Below are 21,800 nucleotides of genomic sequence, written 5' to 3'. Positions count from 1 at the left end.
TTTTATTTTTTAAAGTATTTCATGTACAAAATTATGCAGGAAATAGTGCAAGAAAAAGCTGAAAACTTAATTTATTGGTATGCAACTTCTATATTCTACTTTATTGTCTTTCAGAGGAGAGGAAAATCAGAGACTATTCATTAGAAATGTGTCTTACTTGTGCAGTTTGGCAAGGATCCAGACCATGTTCCATTGGCAGTGCACTGTCTTACAGATGATCCAGAAAGTATGTATCCTTCCACACATGAATAAATTACTGAATTAGAGAATGTAGTTCCATCGATACGAAGTACTTTTCCATTAGCAGTTGTTCCTGGATTACCACACTGCACAGCTATAAAGGAAAATGTTAAATATTTTTCAAAATGCGGTAAAGGTGATTTTTGAAATAGGAATATCTAAGAATAATCCTGCTGCCAGCAGTGTTATGGTGGAAATCCACATTGTTGTCCTGAAAAATGTATGTTTTACCACCTACTGATAAAGCACATTGTGCAGTAAATAGTTGTGTGCACGAATTAGTAGTTTTTACCCTTTTGTATGTAGGGAAACATAACGTAGAAATTTAACTTTATAATCTGCATCAGTGAAAAGCTAATTTAGCTGCAAAAACGAACTCCCAATTATAAGAAAATATCTGATCTGCGTCTCAAGGATGAAGGACCACTGCCTCCCTAAGATCTTGCTTTATGGTGAAATTTCCACCGGCTGCCACAAAAGAGGAGCCCCAAAGAGGAGACACAAGGACCCCCTGAAACAACATCTCAGCCTTGGCCATATTGATCACCATAACTGGTCTACTCTGGCCTCCAGCCAGAAGGTCTGGAGACACAACATCTATAACGCTGCTGACGCTTTTGAGGAAGCACGGCGGATCACTCTTGAGGAGAAAAGACAGCGCAGAAAGAATCGTGCCTTGCAGAATACACCATCTAAGGAGTCTTTCTCCTGTGCCTTTTGCAACTGGACATGTCTATCTTGTATTGGCCTTTTTAGCCACCAACGCGCTTGCAACAAGTGTGGGTAGTGCCTTCCCAAATCTTCGTTCGTGAAGCCTAGCCATGACAATGACAATTATCATTGTAGATTTAATTTTTATCTATAGTATGTATGCATTTCTAGCATCACCAAAATATTTTTCCTAATTCAAAGCACAGGATGTTATCAAATATTATTTCATAGGCAGGTGGAACCCTGATGTTTTCCAGTTCTTCAACGCTCGACTTGGGAATTTGAATGTGTCTTTCTTATGTGATTACATATACATACATCTAAACTATGTGATCTAAATTAGAACTATATACCTGTTCATGCATCACCCATATCTCTATATATCTGTGAACTATATTTCTCATTTCAAGAAAAAAAAAAATCACCAAAAGCATCTTGAAATGTAAAAGAGCTAGTTAATCTCTGTAATAGATGAGATCAAAGAAAAATAGCAGTTGATTCAGTTGGACTAAACATATTCCTTCAGATACCAACATAAATATATATATATATGAAATATATATATATTTATATTTATTTACTTATTTATTTATGCAGTGTCAGGACAGCAATTGTTCAGCAGAAAGGACATAACAAAATCAGCCTTTGAAATAAGCTTTTAAAATGTCATGACACTTTCATAGAGGTAACAAAGGCAACAGTGATAAAGTGGAAAATAAGAGCACAGGTTCTCAAATTGTTTTATGCTTTTCAGGAAGCTTTTATTTGCAAAATAATCTGCTGGGAATGATCTCCTACTTTGAAGCAAGAAAATTTAGGTAATAAATTATTCCCCATAAATATCTTGTTGGAGTTTTCTTTTATGGTAATTCTTCTTCCTTTAAATTTCCAAATTATTTTTTACAAATAAATTTGTTTCTGCATTTTGTTTTCTATTGAAAAATAATAATGTCAACAGTACCAGTAATTGAAATTTTAAGCCAATTATTTATACATAGGTGTATCTAACGAAATCCTGACACATTTTCCTAAAACTGAGCTCTTTTGTCTGAAATTCAGGTGTATAATGGTTGTGATTAAAGGTCAGGTTATGGTGAGATTTTTATGTGCAAAAATACTTCAGCAAAAAATTGAGTTCTAGAGGTTTATCCTATTTTTTTTTTCTCAAAACTAGAAAACATGAAATTTCATGGGTGCCAAGAACTGGTTTCAAATTTGTCACCTGATGCCAAGCCACTGCTACAGTTTAACAATTTATTTGAAAAAATTTAAGTCCAAAATCAACTGCATACCATTTGTAAGGTGATAGAAAGGCCACACAAAAGGAGGAAACAATCTCCTGATAGTTTATGGGAAAACCTGGGGAGACATTCCCAGAAACTGATAAAAGGATTAAAATGAAGAAAGGAGAAAGCACAGCCTTTTCCTGGTGAACATCCTGGATGCTGGGAACACAGGAGGTAGACCCTTGGGCCTATTTCATCCATCTATCACCCCAAAATTAATTTATTGACTATAGCCACTCAAACTGTCTCAAGAAAAAAGGTATAAAAAGAGATTGTACCCAAGTAAAAGTGGAGGAGAAGTTCCATCAACTCTGTAGAGGGAACTGATGAGATACCTTTTTCTTGCTCCACCTTCTTGAGATGCCTTGGGGTGAGTGATCATTTTATACATATTTACCAATTTTACCTTTGCTCCATAGTACTTTAAAATTTTTACTTATTACTTTGTTGTAAGTTGTTTTTGCTTTGTAATGCATATTTAAGTTTTTTACTTTAGTTATTCTTTGTAAGTTGTCTTATTTGTAAGTTGCTTTTGCTTTAGGGCATGTGCTTAAGTTTTCTGCTTTACTTATTCTTTGTAAGTTGTTTTACGTCTTTTTGCTTTAACGTGTGTGCCTATGCTTGGCTTTATTATTATTATTACATAGTTTAAGTGTGTTTTGCAGTTAGACCCTATTCGAGACACAAAGAACCCCATAAATTGTCACAAATTTGTATTATTAAATGTGTTATTTTGTGAACCGTTAGAGTGAGTACATTTTTAGGTGCTGACAATTTCGTCGATGGTAAAATAACTCTTAGGAGAAACCTGCTGAGGGGTTCTCAGTGAATCTCTTAAGTGAAGAGTCTCATTAGGTGAGATGCTAACAGACTGTTTCGGACATTAAAAGGCTTTGATCTCCTGGTGGGGGGAACATTGATAGACAAAAAATAAATTAACACAGATTGACAGAAAATTCTTTTTTTTTGCCTCTTTTAACATGACACCATTCACAACACAAAGCTGGCAATGTAAAATTGGTTTTCTGGTAAACACTAATAAAAATACAGTTTAAAAATAGAATGAATTTTCTTTAGAATGGATCTTCTTTGATTTACCTTTGCACTCCGGTTGTCTTCCTGTCCAACTTCCATTTGCCAGACACGTTCTTTCTTCTGAGCCATGGAGGATATATCCAATATCACAGCTGAAATGTATTGTGCTTTTAATTTTAAAATTGTTTTCTTCTCTAGACCCATGACCTGGGATACCTGGATCACCACAAGAACCAGCTGTATCACCTAGATTTGAGAGTACAAAGATTGAATAATATGAAATGTTGTTATGATACTGGATTTAAAATGTAGGTTTCTATGTATTTAGAAATAAATTTATGTTTATATTTTAGAAAAAACCTCCATATGTATCAGTGAGAAGGAGTCCCTGTAATCACAAAATTACTTGATTCTCCACTAATTTCTTTGTACTTATTTTATATAAGTACAGAAAAAGAATTATAATTATCTCAAATTCCCTTAATACTAAACTTCTGATAACATAATCAAATAAGAACAGGGAAAAAAAAAGACAACCACAAAACTTTGGTCATTTTTTATTTATAATAGGGAAAACCAAGGTCCTGATTGTAAACACAATTTTCTTATTTCCGTATAACTAGTGTTCAAAAAATACTTTTTATACTTTTTTAATACAGTTTTATGGTGGAATGATTAGAGTTGAAACAGTTTTACAATTGAATGAAAGTTCTAGTCAACAATCTTATGCATACTAAACATGAAGCATTTCCCTGATTTACAGAAATGTTGAAAAATCCCTTCAAAACTGCCTTAGATAGTCTCCCTTAGATAGAAAATTTTAAGCAAATTCCAAGATAGAGCATTAATGTTTTCAACTATCTGTTGTATATATAGATCTTAGCATAATCAACATGGTAATGAAGAAGGAGAAGGAGAAGGAGAAGCAGAAGCAGAAGCAGAAGCAGAAAGGGAAAGGGAAAGGGAAAGGGAAAGGAAGAGGAAGAGGAAGAGGAAGAGGAAAAGGAAAAGGAAAAGGAAAAGGAAAAGGAAAAGGAAAAGGAAAAGGAAAAGGAAAAGGAAAAGGAAAAGGAAAAGGAAAAGGAGGAGAAGAAGAAAAATATCAAAAAGATTGTATATCTAAATCTTTAGTTATGGTGATAATTTTTGGGAAGCTCTAGGTAACACACTATTTGAACAGTAGGTCAGTTGTTTGAATCCTTTAATATGTACTTCTGCTTTATCTTTTTAAAGATTCTTAAGACAGTTTTCTATGTCATAAGAGATGAAGGCATATTATACTGAGTTCCAATACTAAAGAGTTGAATTCTAGAATTCTAGGAGTTGCACTGTTCAGGTTTTTGCCCATAGATTACAGTTTTCTGTAACAACTTTGCAAATAAAATAAATGTTTTCCATACAAAAAAATAAGTAAAACATAATAATATTTTTGTGAGAATGTCTGCACTATTTTGTAATTAGCTACACTATTGTAAATAAAGGTGAAATATTTCAAGAATCAGCTAGAAATAATTATTCCAATTATGTAAAGGCCGTGTTATGTAGAATAGCCATACTTTTCTGGTGTTTATCTAAGTTTAAATAGCAGTAATAAGAAAAATTCTTACATAGAAATAGTACATAAAGTTGCCTACTCCAAGTATGCAGAAGACCAAAACTCACTATCTAGAGGTTCTGTGAGAAGTTAGGAGCCTGAAGTAGCACATGGAGGGAAAAACAGAGCTATTCTTGCCTTGGTTGGCACTGTGTGTGTGTAACCAATGCTGGTGAGAGTGAAGGGTTGGACACATCTCTTTGCTGACAAAAGTATGTACAGAACTGGATAGTAAAAAGAAGAGTAGAACTAGCTTACTTTCCTATGATAAGTGTGGCATATGACAAATACTTGTTTTAGTCCAATATATCCAAGGAGTACACAGTACTATATATTTTAATGCTTTCAGAAATAGCAAATTAACTCAAGTAAGTATAAGAACTGTCTGGTTCAAAATCACAGACTCAAAAGTTTAGGCTGTTCTCTGTTTATGCATTTCATTATGTGACACAGATCAGTAAAGTAGTCTGCCAAATCTGATTAAAAAGATTAAAAGTTCCAGATTATAGTAAGTAAAAACATTTTATAAACTTTCAAAATACTTTGTGTCCAACCAAACACCCCTCTTGTTTGAAAATAGTCTGCTTGCTGCATCTTTTTAAAATATCAAGGTTTTTTTGGGAATCCATATTTTACATTTGCCAGTATTATTTATTTAGACTATGACAAAATTTGAACAGGGCCTATTCATTATTCTATACTTGCAAAGTCTTCACAAAGCAGTTCAATTTGTGACAAGTTACTTGGCAGTATGCCTAAAATAATTTTATGATGAAAAAATTAAAATAGGCTATTTGCTAAGCCAAGTAGAAATCACATATTCCTCTTCCAAATGAAATCATGTGTTCTTTCCTAATGCCTAATTATTACTGTGAATTATTACACTTTTAATCTTAGGAACGCTAACCACCAGCTCTTTTGATTGAAGGTTACAGAAATAATCTTTCTAAATGACTAACCACATCAGGAAGTGACAGTGATATAAGCAATGATATCATAAGAGAACATATTTTTATTACCTCATGCAGACTCAACTAAGTGATTTTTACAGTAATTTATGAGCCATCCTTCACTCACGTGTATCAAATTCTTAGCTCACGTTTAATCTTAATGAAATGGAGGGTATTTAGACTACTTAAGTATGTATAAAACCCTGCTGCACTTACGAGGAATTCTATGTTGCAGAAAATTTCTGACTCCATCTGATGTGCACATGATGATTGAAAACTGTTTCTGAATGCCAGTATATATCAACGGGACATGACAATTCCTTCTAGCTCAGTGTCATGTGACAAAAAAGAAACTGTCATAGGGTTGATGTGAAATAATTTGATTATCTTATTTTCACTGACCTAGCATTTTCTATTTCAATTCTTTTTCATCTATGAAAAAGTCAAACATGCTGTACCTTTTTTCAGTTGAACATTCTATGCTATTTATTATCAATAATATAAAAATACGCAAATTTTAAGGCTTTAATATGCATTAGCTGATGATTTTACATATTTTTAGATACAAAATATGGAAGTTCTGCATAGTGAACTGCAAATTATTTATAATGAGAAAACATTTCAGATATACAATTTGAATACAAAATCTCAAAATTGTACTACGCCAGAATTATAGTTTGGTATGCTACAGCTAAGGAAAATAAGAGAGGAGTTTGTATTCTATACATTTTGATTCATTATAATTAACATTTAAATCTATGTCAAGGAAATGTTTCTTCATGTATTGAGAAAGATTAAATAGATTTGATTAGAGTTTCCTATCTGTGGGTAAAAAAGCCATCATTAGAAAAAAAATAATGCACCTCACTTTGAAATGCTTAACCCAAGATATTTCAACACTTATTTAACTCAATAGGAGAATTACTATAAGAATAGTCCCATTTTCAGTGAGGCTTCTTTGATATTTTCTTCCATATTTTCAGGCTTCCTATTTGTATTCCTTGATATTTTTGTCTACTTCTTTAATTATTTTTGTAATTCACAGTTTAGATTTTTAATTTTTTTTTCTTATGAAGATCATGGAAAACTAAAATAAGTAGCCTTAGATTTTATCTAAAGAGCAGGTTTTTTCCCCAAAACAAATATTGATGCATGTAAACTGCAAAGTCACTTTTTACTAACATAGTTCAAATTTGCAAATTACATTAATATATAATTATTTATTAAATAAGATTATTTTACATTAAGGTGTGATTTCTTGTGCAGAGTTCTAAACATCAAAGCTTATAAGAACTTGATCTTTGTTCTAATTATGTCAAATTTCCTTCTGCTTTATTTATAGAAAGTTCAGGCATTAAATTACGTGTTCCATTTTTCTAGGTTCTGTCACATTTTAGCTTCCTAAGAGTTTGCAGAGGAAGGTTCAGATACTGAAAAATTCTTTCAATGCTTTAGAATGTAATGTAAGATTTTAACCAAGAAGTTTTATTTTAATATTTTATATTCATTTTCAACTATTTCTGCCACGGGCTGTAAAATTGCATGCTCTGAAACTGTAGCTGACATAATCAGTTTATAAACAAATACATTGAAGAGATGAGGGCAGGGAAAAAAAATAGGATTAGAATATGTGAGAGCCCCATCTGGACTCCTGTATCCATTTCTGAAGTTCCCTATAAAACAGGAGCAAGGACCTGTTAGAGCAGGTCCAGAGGAAGTTTGTAAATATGATCAGAGGGCTGAAACACCTCTGTTATGCAAAAAAGCTGAGAGAATTTGGGCTGTTCAACCTGAAAAAGGGAAGGAAGGCATCCAGAAGACCTTATTGTAGCCTTTCAATGTATAAAATGCATAAGAAAGATGGAGAGTGACTTTTTATCAAGGTCTGTAGTGACAGGACAAGAGGCGACAGTTTTAACTAAGAGAGGTTAAGTTTAGGTTGGGCATAAAGAAGACATTTTTTTATGATGAGTTCCTGGAACTCATGATGAGACACTGGAACAGGTTGCCTAGAGAACTTGTGGATGCTCCATCCCTGGAAGTATTCAAGGTCAGGTTGTACGGGGCTTTGAGCAACCTGATCTAGTGGAATATGTCCCTTGTCATTGCGGTGAGGGTGGATGATCTAGATGATCTTTGGAGATCCCTTCCAACAAAAACTATTAGATGAAGCCAGTGGAAGATGTCCCTACTAGGTTGGACTAGATGATTTGTAAAGGTGCCTTCTGACCTAAACCATTCTATGATTCTATTATTTATTAATACTCTGAAGAACCTTGGATTTTTAGTGTGAAACTAGTATAGCAGTAGTCAGATTTGCATACCATTTATTTTTCACCTCTAGTTTTGGCATAGTTGTAATCTAAGAAAAAAGGTCACTTGTTTTCTACTTGTTTTCTGCCATTGAAGTTATCTAAGTGCTCTAAATTACGTAACTTAAAGAAACCCCACTGATTTCTTTAAGTTATATAATGAAACATGAGCACTACAAGAAAGAACCTCCCCCAGTATTTACCGAGAATTAAAACTAATAACAAGGTTAACATTTATCACAATATTTGTTTACATAGTCTACAAAAACAAATGGGATTTAGCCAAATCCCAAATTAGCATGTGACTTGGATTTATGTTTTTCATTTGATCGCTGCTGTTAAAGTGAATCAAACTGAAGTTGTGAAACACAATATTCCTAAGCAATAAGTGGTTCAGAAAACATATCTTGACTTTGGTGAGGGTTAATCTATTATGAGGATTAGATAGTGTTTCCTAAAAAAAAAAGCATCCTACCTTGAAATTATGTGGAGCCCCTTTGGCCTTATTATACAGAGGAATGTATTACACAATCAAGTTACACCTGAGGTGTCATCAAATCAGTAGACATTTTTCAAGTACCAGTTTCTTTCCACAGTCTGTGAATTTCATATTAAATGTCACCAAGAAAGCCTACTTCTTCAGATTATTTTCTTGTGGATACTTTATACTTATTTTGGGTTTACTTTTTCTACTTCTATTTAAATGGTACTTTAGTTCTATATGTGATTTTCCAGATTTTTAAATGACCTTCTGAAAAAATCAAAATAAATTTTAAACAACTTCAGGATATAATCATTAATTCAGAAATATTACCTGAGCAATGAGGGAGAGATCCACTCCAGTGTCCATTTAACTGACATGTCCGAGATGACTGCCCTAACAATGATCGTCTGCCTGTGCAGCTATAATGGACAGTAGACCCAAATGTGTATTTATCACCAGACAGGATCGCATTAGGAGGAACTCCAGGATGTCCACAGTCAATCACTACAATGCATAATTATTGGAGATGAAAAAAGGTTATTATCACTGATCAAACAGTTTGCAATTTTCATTTTCATAACTGCATACATAAAGTTTGTGAAGAGGTTGACATTTTTAGGGTATGTGGGAAAGGGGTAACATCATGGGATTAGAATGCAAAATATACTTCAGACCAAAAGCTGTGAAACAAATGTTTGGAGATGTCAAAAAAAAGGTATTTTAGATACAGATATCAATGTCCAAAATCACTCATTCACTAAGTTGATCTTTATGGCATGAACACATACACGCACACAAACATACATTCATGCTTGTACTCTTCAGAGAAAAATTACATGTAGACAGTATCTGCCCAAGTCACTGCTGTGGCAGAGAATGTGCAGACATTCATCTCTCTTAATTGAGAGTAAAGAGTTAATTTAAAAGCAAACTAAATATGTCAAGTTCAGGAAATGCACAGTTAAAATTCATAAACCAAATTCACTATGTTCACAGAATGAATCCAGGCCTGCATCTTTGATTTCTTGTTACCTTACACCTGTCCATGGCATGCGGCTTATCTCAGCCAAAGATATTTATATTTAAGTACCATGAAACCCACAAATTAGAGCTGCAAATATCGGGGTAGTAGAACAGGCCCTTAAATCATACAACTGTAGTTTTTACCAAAACTTCATTGTATTCAATACTATTTTTAGCAGGATTTTTTCATTTAAAAAAGAAAATCCAAATCAGAAGCCTGATCAGGGTTGAGGATGTATTCAATTCGATAGCATTTCAGATATAGGCAACAGTACAGGGATTGTACAACACAGCATATAACCAAAATCATGTGTGATTTGTCTTTCTCTAGTAGTTATTCTTGGTCTTAGAGCTTTAATTTATGTATATACTGCTCTGCACTTATGTTCTTCCAAGGGTCCAACTTCCAAGGTGCAGAACCCTCCCGACAGCCCCACAAATGATTTAGGAATGTGATATGTCAATGACTTTGCTTCTACCTGGTGTCACTGACCCCTGTGTACAACTTTTATGCTTGCGGGACTTTTAGTAAAATGGTCAGAATAGTCAGTTTCACATACTGAGCACTTGATGTCAGCATGTTATTTTTAATCAATTCCTTATAACTAAAATCTATTATTATTATGTATTATTGCAGAGATTGCAAACTTGGAACATTGTGAATAAAAAGACATGTTGATCATGCAGGATTCAACAAAATGAGACTTTTTATTCTTGTGAAAAACATTCACAGTTTTTCAGAATATTTTATTATCTGTATTGTTCTTGATTGATTCTTTTGCCCTATTCAGATGTCATAGAGGAAAAGTTAATATCACACTGGTACCTTACAGCTTACAGCTTTGGGCTTTTCAATACACACTTCCCTTTTTTGTTTACATTTATGCCTAAAAGTCTTGAATCCCTAACAACTGGTCTTAAAAAGTATAGTACCCTTAATGCTACCTTTAAATTGATTATGCATTCTACAAACTTTAATTTGTATTCATATTTTCAGGCTAGGATTTCATATGAAAAGTTGATTGTATTTCTTTTTTTTCTGCTAATGCTAATTCATTCTCCATTTTGTTTCCAAAAAGTTCTTCTTTTCTATTTTAACACCCTCACTGAAAAAAATATAAAATTCTTCCTTATATATAATCTAAATTGACCCTTTTTAGTTTAAAATCATTGCCCCTTGTGCTATCAATACATGCCCTCGCAAAAAGTCCCTCTCCAGCAATAATTTGCAAAATACTCCAGAGGCTGAAAGGTTCTTACAAAAAAATTGAGTAGCTGCAACAGAATAAGTTTTGGTAAGCTTGTGATTGCAAAATATCATGGACAGCACCCAGGTAGAATTCATTGACCTCTTTATATAAACAACACAAATAAAGGGGAGGATGCCCTTTCAAAAGTACAGATAGCACTCTTACTCCCAAAGCTCAGTTTAAAATAAAAGCTGTATCATTAAATTACTTGTGACAATTCAGAAAAAAATGACTGAGAGATAAAAATACAAATGTAGAAAGAAGAAATCTTTGCAACTTTACCTTAAAATTCTACTCTCTTTGTAGATATGTTACTATTAAGCAACATTTCTCTTTCTGAAATGGTAATGTTACCTTTAAATTTAATGTGAAACCAAGATACACTTCTTTTTTAGTTTAACTGTGACTTGCAATCAAACTATTTATCCCATTAAAGAAAGGGAAAAGTTCCATAAATGAAAGTTTTAGCTGTAATAAGAAAATAGTTTCATACTTTTTTTATTTTTAGAGAGAGAATAGCAGAACTGGAGAAGCCTCCTGAGAACAAATATCTACAATATTGCAAATATCAGTCCATAATTCTCAAATAAGAAACTCTTAACTTGTTTTCCCTTTAATCTCTAGAAAATAAAGCTTTCAGCCTTTCTCAGAGAAAAATTTTGACCGTAAACCAAACCCTTTTCATAGACTAATAGAGAACCAGGTAAATCAGCTGTCCCAGCCAATTAAAAACATAAGAAACATCTCTGGCTATATCTACGTCACAGTTAGAAAGTTGTTCATGACAAGCCAGAATATAAAGAACCTATTTGTGTTGATCCACTTGCCTTAGTGGATAGGTTGCATATGAGTATGATGTTCAGGTAGATCTGCTACTGTGGTAAACTGAGGACATTATCCAGAGAACACTTTAGGAGTTCTACAGTGCTTGGTATCTTCATAGATAGTCTGATCTAACTGTTGTCCCGAGAGAAGTCCAGAAATTACTGTATTGATATAAGTCAAAAATTGCATACTGTAGGTTTTAGGTTTCAGTGTGATAAGAACTCTATGGCCAATGAAGCCAGGTATTGGCAAATTCAATAGATATGTTTTGACCTTGTGTTCCTGCTATCAGGGATTATTACGCTGGAGCATTCAGAGGTGTTTGTTTTGACTATTGCTTACCCCATTTGCCACATGCAATAACAATCTAACTGCTGCTTCAGCTGCTATTGAGACCTTTCATCAGTACTGCACACGCACAAATGTATATTAAACATGATTATTGTAATTGCTGTCATGAGACTGACGGAAATGTTGTGTAAAATAGTACCCAGTCTAGCCCACATTCTTTGCAGAAGTAAACTCATTATCTACTTACTAATACATTCAGGGAGAGGTTTGTCCCAATGGCCATTTGGTTGACAAATTAAAACTGAAGAGCCAAATAAAAAATATCCAGGATTACAGTCATAAAATACCACTGTGCCATATGTGAAATTTCCATGTTCTATTTTACTTTCTCTTATAGAATTTGCAGGAATTCCAGGATCAGAACAATTGACCACTAAAAAGAAAAAGAGCAGAGACTTAAGAGTCATACAAATACAGTATCCTAAAATGGTCTTTAAATGGTCTCCTATCACTTATGTCAGTTGAACAACCATAGAATCATAGAATATCTTGCATTGGAAGGGACCCACAAGAATCACTGAAGTCCATCTGCTGGCCCTGCATAGGACAGCCCCAAGAATCATACCATGTGCCTGAGAGTGTTGTCTATGTTCATATTATTAAGTGTGTATTTAAAGTAATGAAAATAATCAATTAATCTGGAATAGTGAGCACTTGAAATAAAATAGAAGGAACTTTGACCATTTCAATAGTTTTCCACCATTATTATAGTTGGCTAGGAAACTAGTTATTTAGCATATTGCAAATAGTATAACAACAAGTGCGCTGTTGAATTTATATGACAATTGCAAATTCAGTCTTCGTAAAGGTGTGAGGCCTTTCCTATAATATTTCACTTCAGGCAGTTTACAAATATGCAGGGTAACTATTATTATTGTTATTAGTAGAAGTAGTAGTATTGTTATTGTTATTTAACCTCAAAGCAAATAAAATTATTTTCATTAGAATTGGTTTCACTGCACATGACAGACACAATTAATGATGCCCTACACAAAGTTAATTCTTTTTAATTTTAAAGTCTCTTCTAAAACCAGTATAAGATTTCAGGACTGTGTAAAATTTCAAAGCATAACCGATCAACTTATTTACTGATCAATAACTTATCAGATACATTGACATATTACTCTGCAATACCAGAATACCAAGGTGATTGAGAACAACTGGACTGAACACGAGATTAAGTAGGTACCCTAAACACACAGTGTTTAGTATTGTAAATTTTAAAAATAATATCTTCTCATCAACAAGAAGTCCCTTGGAAACTTAAGTTCTGTAAACTATTTGGCAACATCACTAAAGGCAAAGTGATCAAACGAAAGTGGAAAACACCTATTAGAAGGAAAATATAGTAAATAAAATTCCTATACAAACATAATATGACTTAGTTAATGTACAGATAAAAATCCATAGAAGCTGTAGAAAAGATGCTGAAAAGCAACACCATTTATGCATATGTTCAAGCAGGTTACAGCAAAAAATACATTTTTCAAAATAAAAACAATTAAAATATTTTAGAAAATCATAACAACAGATTTTAAAAAGACAATGTGGCAAAACATTTCTAAAAGTACTTATGAAAACTCAAATTCCACAATACTAATTCCACAATACTATTTTTTTTAGAATATTATCTAGAGCATTGAGAACCAACACAAATGAATTAAAAATTGGCTAACAAATTAGAAAAAAAAATTAAAAATAAAGATGCTCAATGGAACATCAATGGAAACATAAGAGAAGAAAAATACAGATTTTCTTATGCATCTACTAGAACTATGACGGCAAAAATGCAGAGAACATTATTTCGGGATTTAAGCTTTTAATTATCTCTGCATAATTTTGCTTAAGGAGCTTGTAGGAATGGTTTTAAAAAAATCAATACAAACTACAGGCACATAAGAAAGTTTCTCTGCAACAGTTATCCAGGCAAGCTGAATGTGAAAAATCATAGAATCACAAAATATCCTTAATAATATGATTAGTATGCTAGTTAGTCAGTCTCTCAGTAAGAGGGAGATCACTTTGTCATGACAGTGTCATTTTACCCTCTGTTTTCAACTTTAAATTTCCAACATTTAGTTGGAAACCTGTATATTCTGCATTCTTACCTTTGCATATTGGAGGTGGATGGCTCCACTGCCTGTTAGCTTGGCACTGTGCTTTGGTTGGTCCTTGCATAATGTACCCAGTATTACATGAGAATGTCACAACATCATTGAAGTTGAAACCATTTCCACTTGTTCTTCCATAAATAGGACTACCAGGGTGACCACAGCTAACAGCTGACAAAGCACAAAACAAAGAAACAAAAAAGAGTGTGCTGTTATCACTGTTCATTATTTATTATGTAATAGATAATAATTATATAATAGTATCATATAATAGTATTTTCAAGTTTTGATATTATCAGACACTGAGGACTTCCCATGATGGATTCAAATTCAAGAACTTATTTTAAATAAACTGAATAGAATTTGACATGCAGTAATGAAGGCAAATGAAGAAAACTCTTCTGAAGACGCAGGAGAAGAGCAAGCACTAGATTTTCATTACATATAGTCTGAAATTTAAGAAAAATATATTTCAGTTCCTCAAGTATTATTTCTTACAAATAGGTCTTAGTATCAACTCAATATTTTATCTTTGAGGCCTAAATATTAGTGAAGTTATAAATTTATGACTGGATATATGAAACATTATGGGTACAGTGAAATTTTTCTCATATTTATACAAAAACTGACTAGAGAAGGTAAAGTTTATTTTATGTGCCCATAAAAAAACAGATGAAAAAACCAGTAAGGAAAATCAGACACAAATTAATTTTCACAAAATTATTCAAAAAACTTTATACGCATTTTCTTCTATGCTGTAAAAAAATCCAGTTGTTGACAAAAAAAGTGTTCATTATTAATTTAAAATAAAAATTTAAAAAATCACAGAATAAATTAATTAGCATTGAATATGATTCATCATTGAGAGAGTTTGTGCCACAAAGATACAGTTGTAATTTACTTGAGAGTCCTTCAAGAAATCTCAAATTTTCCTAAATTAAATACAGAATTTTCTGTTATTACTTAAAGGTCTTTTATGTGATATGTTGGCACACGTATCACACAAAAGAAAACATACCAGCATCTCTGTGAGGAATAGTAAGGAAAAAAAATTACAATTTTTTTAAGAAAATATTTTAATCATCAGTATAATGATTATCAGTATAATCATCAGCTGACAGTATAATTCAAGAATATCTACTTATCTAACTATCAGTAGTGATAGTAAATGCACATAAAATATTTCCAAAAGCCACTGTGGGTCATAAAGCCATTTTCAAATTTGAGTACTGATGTTTCATACCCATGTATAAACACCAGGTATTTAGTAGCCAAAAGATGTAGTGGAAATTTTAAGTGATAACACTTAACTTCACCTGATACATGAGTTATAGGTTTTGTGTAGCCACACACTTTTGAGGATCTGCCTTAACTTTTTTTTTTTTTTAATGAACACTAAGTTGCAAATTCAATCCTTATCTTTCTGACATAGATATTCCTGCAACATAAATCCATATGTGTTGCCATTCTTACTTACGCACACAAGATGGAAGCTGACCAGACCAGTTGTGATCCTGTTGACATATTCTTACAGAAGAACCAATCAACCGAAAACCAGGACTGCACTGGTATACAACTGTGTCTCTATATCCATAATTTTCTCCTATTACTTGTCCATTGACTATAAGATCTGGAATACCACAGTGACCAGCTAGATTTTTTCACAGTAAAAAAAATAAAAATAACAATTAAATAAAAACAAAAAAAGAAAGAAAAAAGGAAAGAAGGAAAAAAAAATCAGTAAGTACGCCAGAGAAATTTTAAATAAACCCCCTTAACTAAAACAAAGAAATGCTGAATATTTTTCCTTTTTATTTAATTGACTTAATTAAAAGCTTTATTTTTATTAAATTGGGGGAATCTGTAGTATTGTATTTGTATAGGTAGAATTGTACACATATAAAGAAGTGCAAATAGACAACATAGCAAAGAGATTAAATGTCATATATGTTAATAATTTTTTTTTAAATATGAGTAATTCCTTTTTATTATAACCTGTAAAAAGTCTATATTATTTCCCTTAGTTTTATTTTGGTTATGATTAAACCTAATACAGGTAACATTTAACCATCATACATTTAAGTAAATATTAAAAAAATAATATAAATACAAATAAAATAATATAAATATTATAGATATCAAGCCATGTGGACAGTATAAATATAGCCTCCTTACAATGTAAAAAAATTAACTTGGACAATTTGTTGCTGGAATCTGACTCTCTGGATTGTTTTCTATTCTTTCTGTCCTATTGATCCCAGGGGAATCCCAAAGACATTAACGTGTTTTGGTTGAAGGCAGTCAGCACAACTGCTGCCAAATGTCCTGCAATCAAAAATCTTTCTGTCTAGGCCTAATCTTCTACCCTGTATTCTCAAAATATGAGAAATACTGTATTTATGCCATGAAAGCACTATGACAGTCACAAAGAGACATTTTATCTAAAGAGAAGCTGGGAAAATGAATGAACTATGTGTCATTCATTACTGTTTTTCTTAATGAATCCTGGAAAATAGGCACTGTGATACAGCAAAAAACGTGCTGATGGAAAAATCCTCTAAGAACAATTGACTTCATGAAGACTATGAAATACAGTAGACAATTCACTGCAAAAAAAGAGTAGACAAGCAAGAAAAACAGGCAGTACTTTTGTGAAAAAAAATATTACCACCCAAATTCCTCTGCTCTTCTTTTTTCCTCTACTTCTCCTCAAATAGCCCCTACAAACAAACACCCAAAGCATGGAATTGCAAATAAGAAAGGACATTTAGAAGTAATATGGTTTGGATTTTTTTTTCCTTTGAAATTTTAAGTGCTTATAATACTGTGATATAATTTTCAGCATTTTGCCTCATTCATTTGGGGCTAGAAATGTCTTTAAAAAAATTGAAAATCTTCCATTTTCTTATAAATTGAGCCTTGTATTGTATTTCATTGTATGATTCATGATAAAAACATCAGAATTTACAATATAGGTTGTATACGAACCTTCACACTTATTAAATTGGTGATTGCAATTTGACTTCTGTATAGTTAGCAGGAGTCCAAATCTGGTACTATTTAAGGTTGTATTCTGCCTTCATTGTCCCCTCCCCATTTCCCTCAGTGTTATGTAAGGACCAGGCATACTTGAAATTTGTTTTATGTTTTCTAGGATTAGATGGCATAATACATGTTTATAAAATTTTTGTCAGAGCAGTTTTTGATTCTCCTGGAAGTTCATAATTCATTCAGGAAGTAGCAGACTTTTTTGAACTTGCCCCAAAGGGACTAATTTCCCTAACCTACCACATTTTTGATGATAAACAGGACTAACCAGATGAGGAATAAAAACTGAGCTGGAAAAGACTGGTTTCTGCCAAAAGTGCAACCAGACAGTCTGCAGTGATTAAGGCCATGTTCAAGGAAATATTTTTCTAGTTGCATTTAATTACAATATATGGCTTGGTTCTTAATCAAGAATGGCTTTATGGCAGTTGCTTTATGGCAGAATGGAAGCAGAATACACCACCAGAAAGGTCAAGCTCTGTTTCATGTGCAGAGAAGCAATTCAATATGCGAAGCCTGCGACTAAGATCAGACAGCAGCTTCTGCAACTGTGCATAGATGTTACAAAAACACACACAGCTTCAGCAGGTGAAAAGTCTTTGTAAATCATCTGTACCTCTTGCATCAATGCCCCTGTTTCTCTCCAGAAAATTTAAAGTCATTTAACATTCTCATCCTCTTAAACTACTTCCTCTCATTGTCATAAATCTCAGAGTTCTTTTTAATTTCTTCTTTTCTTTTGACTTTCTTGAACACCTTCTGTTGACAAGGGGGGGATAGTGGATGTTGCTTACCTGGACTTCAGCAAAATGGTGTATTTAATACCATTCCCCACAGCCTTTTCCTGAACAAAATGGTAAGATACAGGTTGGGTGGGTGATCTGTAAGATGGGTAGAGAATTGACTAACAGGCTGCACTAAAAGGGTGATGATCAATGCTTTTTCACTCAGGCTGGCAGTGATCCCCAGGGATCAATACTGGGCCACATGACACTGAATATCTTCATAAATGATCTGATTAATGATCCGATTGAAATTAGCCTCACAATTCTGCTGATGACATCAGACTGATAGTGAGGTGGACATGTGAAAAGGAAAAGCCATCTTACAGAGAGACCTAGACAGGCTGGAAGATTGGGTGAGCCAGAATTCTATGAGTTTGTAATAAAGACTTTGTAATAACAAGTCTGTAAGGTTCTGCACCTGGGACAACATAACCAAAGAACCCAGAACAGGCCATGATCTGTGTGGCTGGGGAACATTATCACTGAAAGGGACCTGGGGGTCCTGGTGGACAACAAGCTGACCATAAGTCACAGTGTGCAGCTGCAGCAGTGAAGGCAAATTGGATTTTGGGCTACATCTGCAAAAACATTACTAGCAGCAGTAGAGATGTGATCATCCCACTTTACTCAGTGCTTGTCAGGCTGCACATGAAGTAATGTGTCTATTCTTGTCCCCACCACTTCAGAAAGGCTGCAGACAGATGGGAGAGGGTCCAAAGGAGAGCCTTGAAGATAATCAAAGGGCTGAAAAACCTGTCTGTGAGGAAAGGCTGAAGGTGTTAGTCCCTGAAGAAGAGAAGGCTTGGGGGGACCTTATCACAGTATTCCAGTAGTTAAAGGGTGTCTATAAAGAGAATAGAGGGTCTCTCTTCCCATGGAGTCACATGGAGAGGACGAGGGGTAATGAGTACAAGTTGCACTGGGAGAGGTTTCATCCTGACATATGAAAGAATTTTTTTGATAATAAGAACAAGCATTCACTGGAACAACCCACCCAGGGATGTGATGGGAGTCCGCATCACTGGAAATTTTCAAGATGTGACTGGATAGGTGTGGGAAACCAAACAGGTGTTGCAGATAGGGTGCTAGATAATCCCATTTCATCTCCCTATGCCAGGAAATGTTGGACCAGAGGATATTTAAAGCTCTCTTCCAACTTGAGCTCTTTATAATTCCATCACTTCAAATCCCTCTGTCTTGATTATTTCCTCCTACTCTGTATGAGTTACATCTTTGGAGCACTAACTATATTTCATGACTAACTATAAACTTCTCACTACTATTAAGGAAATTGATATTTTTAAAATATTAGAACCTACTTCTATCCCCATGTCAGATTTCTAAACTGTAAAATAAATAAATCTAAATGCATGAAGGATATTATAAAGCTGTAGTTCCATCATAACAGAATTCTAAGTAAACCTATTGTGACAGTGTTAAGAAAGTAAACATCATTTAAAACCAGGATATGCCAGACTTGTGACACATTTTTCATTGCAAATCTAAAAAGAAATAAGAAACATTTGGGATTTGCAGCATTTTCCTCCAGTTTTCACTTTACTTTCCAGGGGATGTTTTGTGTGACTGAGAGACATAAAAAAACATTTAAACCAAACCAAACAAACAAAACAGAAAAAAACCCCCAAAACAACAAAAACAAGCCAACACCCCAAACTGATGGGTTCAGCTTCACTTGTTTTATTTTCAAAATACCATCTGTCAGGTGCATGTAGTAAGCAGTTCACTGTGTTTGCTATGGAAGTGTATATAATGGTATACAAAGTTCCTGTTAAGAGAACATTTGAGAATATTATTGGAATTTCCACTAATTTATGCAGCTGAGTAAATTCCCTAAGATGCCATAAAGTCATGAACTCATTAATTAATTTTCATAACTTTTATTCTTTTCTTGTTTTATTTTCCCACTCTGTTTCACATATCCACAGAGATGTTCTCTGTCAGAGGAAAAAAAGACCTTCAGGTTATAATAGTTGCTATCGTTTCTTCTCTAATATCATGGAAAAAAAAAACATATCTTTTTTTTTATCGGAAGAAAAAATAAAACAACAAAAACTCCTATCACCATCCACACCTATATCTGGAAGAGTAATTATTACTCAATTTCTTTTCAATTCTATTCTGGTTTTGTTGCTTTTCTTCCAAAAGTAAGGTGTTTATTCATTTTTCTCATGAATATTAGTAGAATTCTTCCCTTTAACAATTTTCTATTAAGATACCTGTGACGAAAAGAATTCCAAAATTATCATTATACATTAAAGATTTGCTCATAGTCATTAATGCATATTCTGGTAGTTTTCATTGCCAATTCTGCTGTTAATTGCTTTTCAGGACTTCAATTTAAACTCTTATTTTAAGGGCTTTGTGGCAAATAAATTTATTTTCCCCTATTAAGATTCTGAAATGAATTTTTGAAGTGCCATTCAGTAGCTTTTTCTGCTTTCCATTGTGCATTATGTGTTTGCAACATATATGGGTGTTCACATATATACAAATAGTGAGTTTGGGGTTTGAAGGGGTTTTTTGATGTGAAAAGTTTTCAAAGCTTTCAGATTACTGCTGATTCTTTTTTAGCCTGAGGAAAATGAATACTGCGCATATATAGTTTTCTGAGAAACTGAATTTGTATCTGAACGAGACATACTTAGTGTTAAATGGCATCAAAGATCAACTCTATTCCTTCAATTTATCTCCTGTGTATCCCTAAAACATTTTGTCACTTGCTTGTATTATATATATCTCTCATCTTCCATGTAACTGATGTCAGTTTTGTCATACTGGTATAAATAAGGAGCAACACACAATTTTACCACAGCAAAAACATTGTGCAAACCCATAAAGGGACATAATTTTAAATCTGTTCTCATTTGAGACATATCATACTTATCCCAGTTGAATGGGATAGGATATGGAAGATGAAAATTTTAGTTATGGAACTCGATATAATGAAACTGAACAAAATGATAGCACTGATTGTTGTAATAGATAGCCTTGATTCATAATAACCATAAGATCTGGCTAACTGTCTTTTGCAATAAGACAGAAAATTATTCCTCCTAAATGCAATTCAGATACAAAACTTCACAGGAGCTAAGCTCTGAAGGTGTAGTGTTTTCAATGAGGACTGAATGCAAATAATGCAAAATGGATATCATATTGGCAGAACTCTCTGTGAGTATGATCAAAATATGCCAGAAAACTATGGCAAAAAGTGGAAAACAGATGCAAAAAGATAAGGAAGTAAAAAGAACAGGACTGCTGAGGAAAAAGAAACTAAGAGTACTGCAGGGAAATCAAAAGATCAAATACTGACCAGCAATGTTGTCTCCTTTTTTTTTCTTTTTTTAGTTTTCTCATTTGTCAGTAAATATATTTTGCAAATAGATGAGAAATTATTTAAGAAATACTTATTCTGTTATCAATTTACACTCCTGTTTGACATACCAATAAGTCATGGAATATTTAAGTATCATGGATAAAAGACTTTAATAGTAATGTTATTATTACCTAATGGAATACACTTTTTTTATGCCCAAAGTAATATTCAGATTCTAAGATCAGTTACAAGCCAAACCAAAACTGTTGGGGTCACCTTGGAAGGCTATTGAAAACAAATAATTAAAAACAATTATAAAAGAGTTGCAGGAAATATGGGACAGAAGGAGTGGTTCAAGCAGTAACATCAATACTGTACTTCTGACCTGCATTTATCAGAATGAAAGAGACAGAAAAAAATAAACCCTTGCATGATACATGGACAAATACAAACATATAAAA

The 21,800-nt window shown here is 33.2% G+C and overlaps 1 protein-coding gene across 4 annotated transcripts in view; it reads right to left on the bottom strand.

Moving 5' to 3' along the window:
- Positions 1-21,800, bottom strand: part of CSMD3 (CUB and Sushi multiple domains 3) — a 605,903-nt gene that overhangs the window by 41,975 nt on the left and 542,128 nt on the right. For all 4 annotated transcript variants that reach the window (XM_064646451.1, XM_064646458.1, XM_064646466.1 and 1 more), the window contains 6 exons: positions 15,650-15,823; positions 14,170-14,343; positions 12,249-12,434; positions 8,943-9,116; positions 3,336-3,518; positions 158-334 (listed from right to left, as the gene is read on the bottom strand). In XM_064646451.1, coding sequence (XP_064502521.1) covers positions 158-334; positions 3,336-3,518; positions 8,943-9,116; positions 12,249-12,434; positions 14,170-14,343; positions 15,650-15,823 — 1,068 coding nt within the window. The remainder of the gene's footprint in view (positions 1-157; positions 335-3,335; positions 3,519-8,942; positions 9,117-12,248; positions 12,435-14,169; positions 14,344-15,649; positions 15,824-21,800) is intronic.

The sequence above is a fragment of the Pseudopipra pipra genome, chromosome 1, assembly GCF_036250125.1.
Source record: "Pseudopipra pipra isolate bDixPip1 chromosome 1, bDixPip1.hap1, whole genome shotgun sequence".
Taxonomy (NCBI): Eukaryota; Metazoa; Chordata; class Aves; order Passeriformes; family Pipridae; genus Pseudopipra; species Pseudopipra pipra.
Note: the sequence above shows the minus strand (reverse complement) of the source record. Positions and strands in the feature narration are given on the sequence as shown.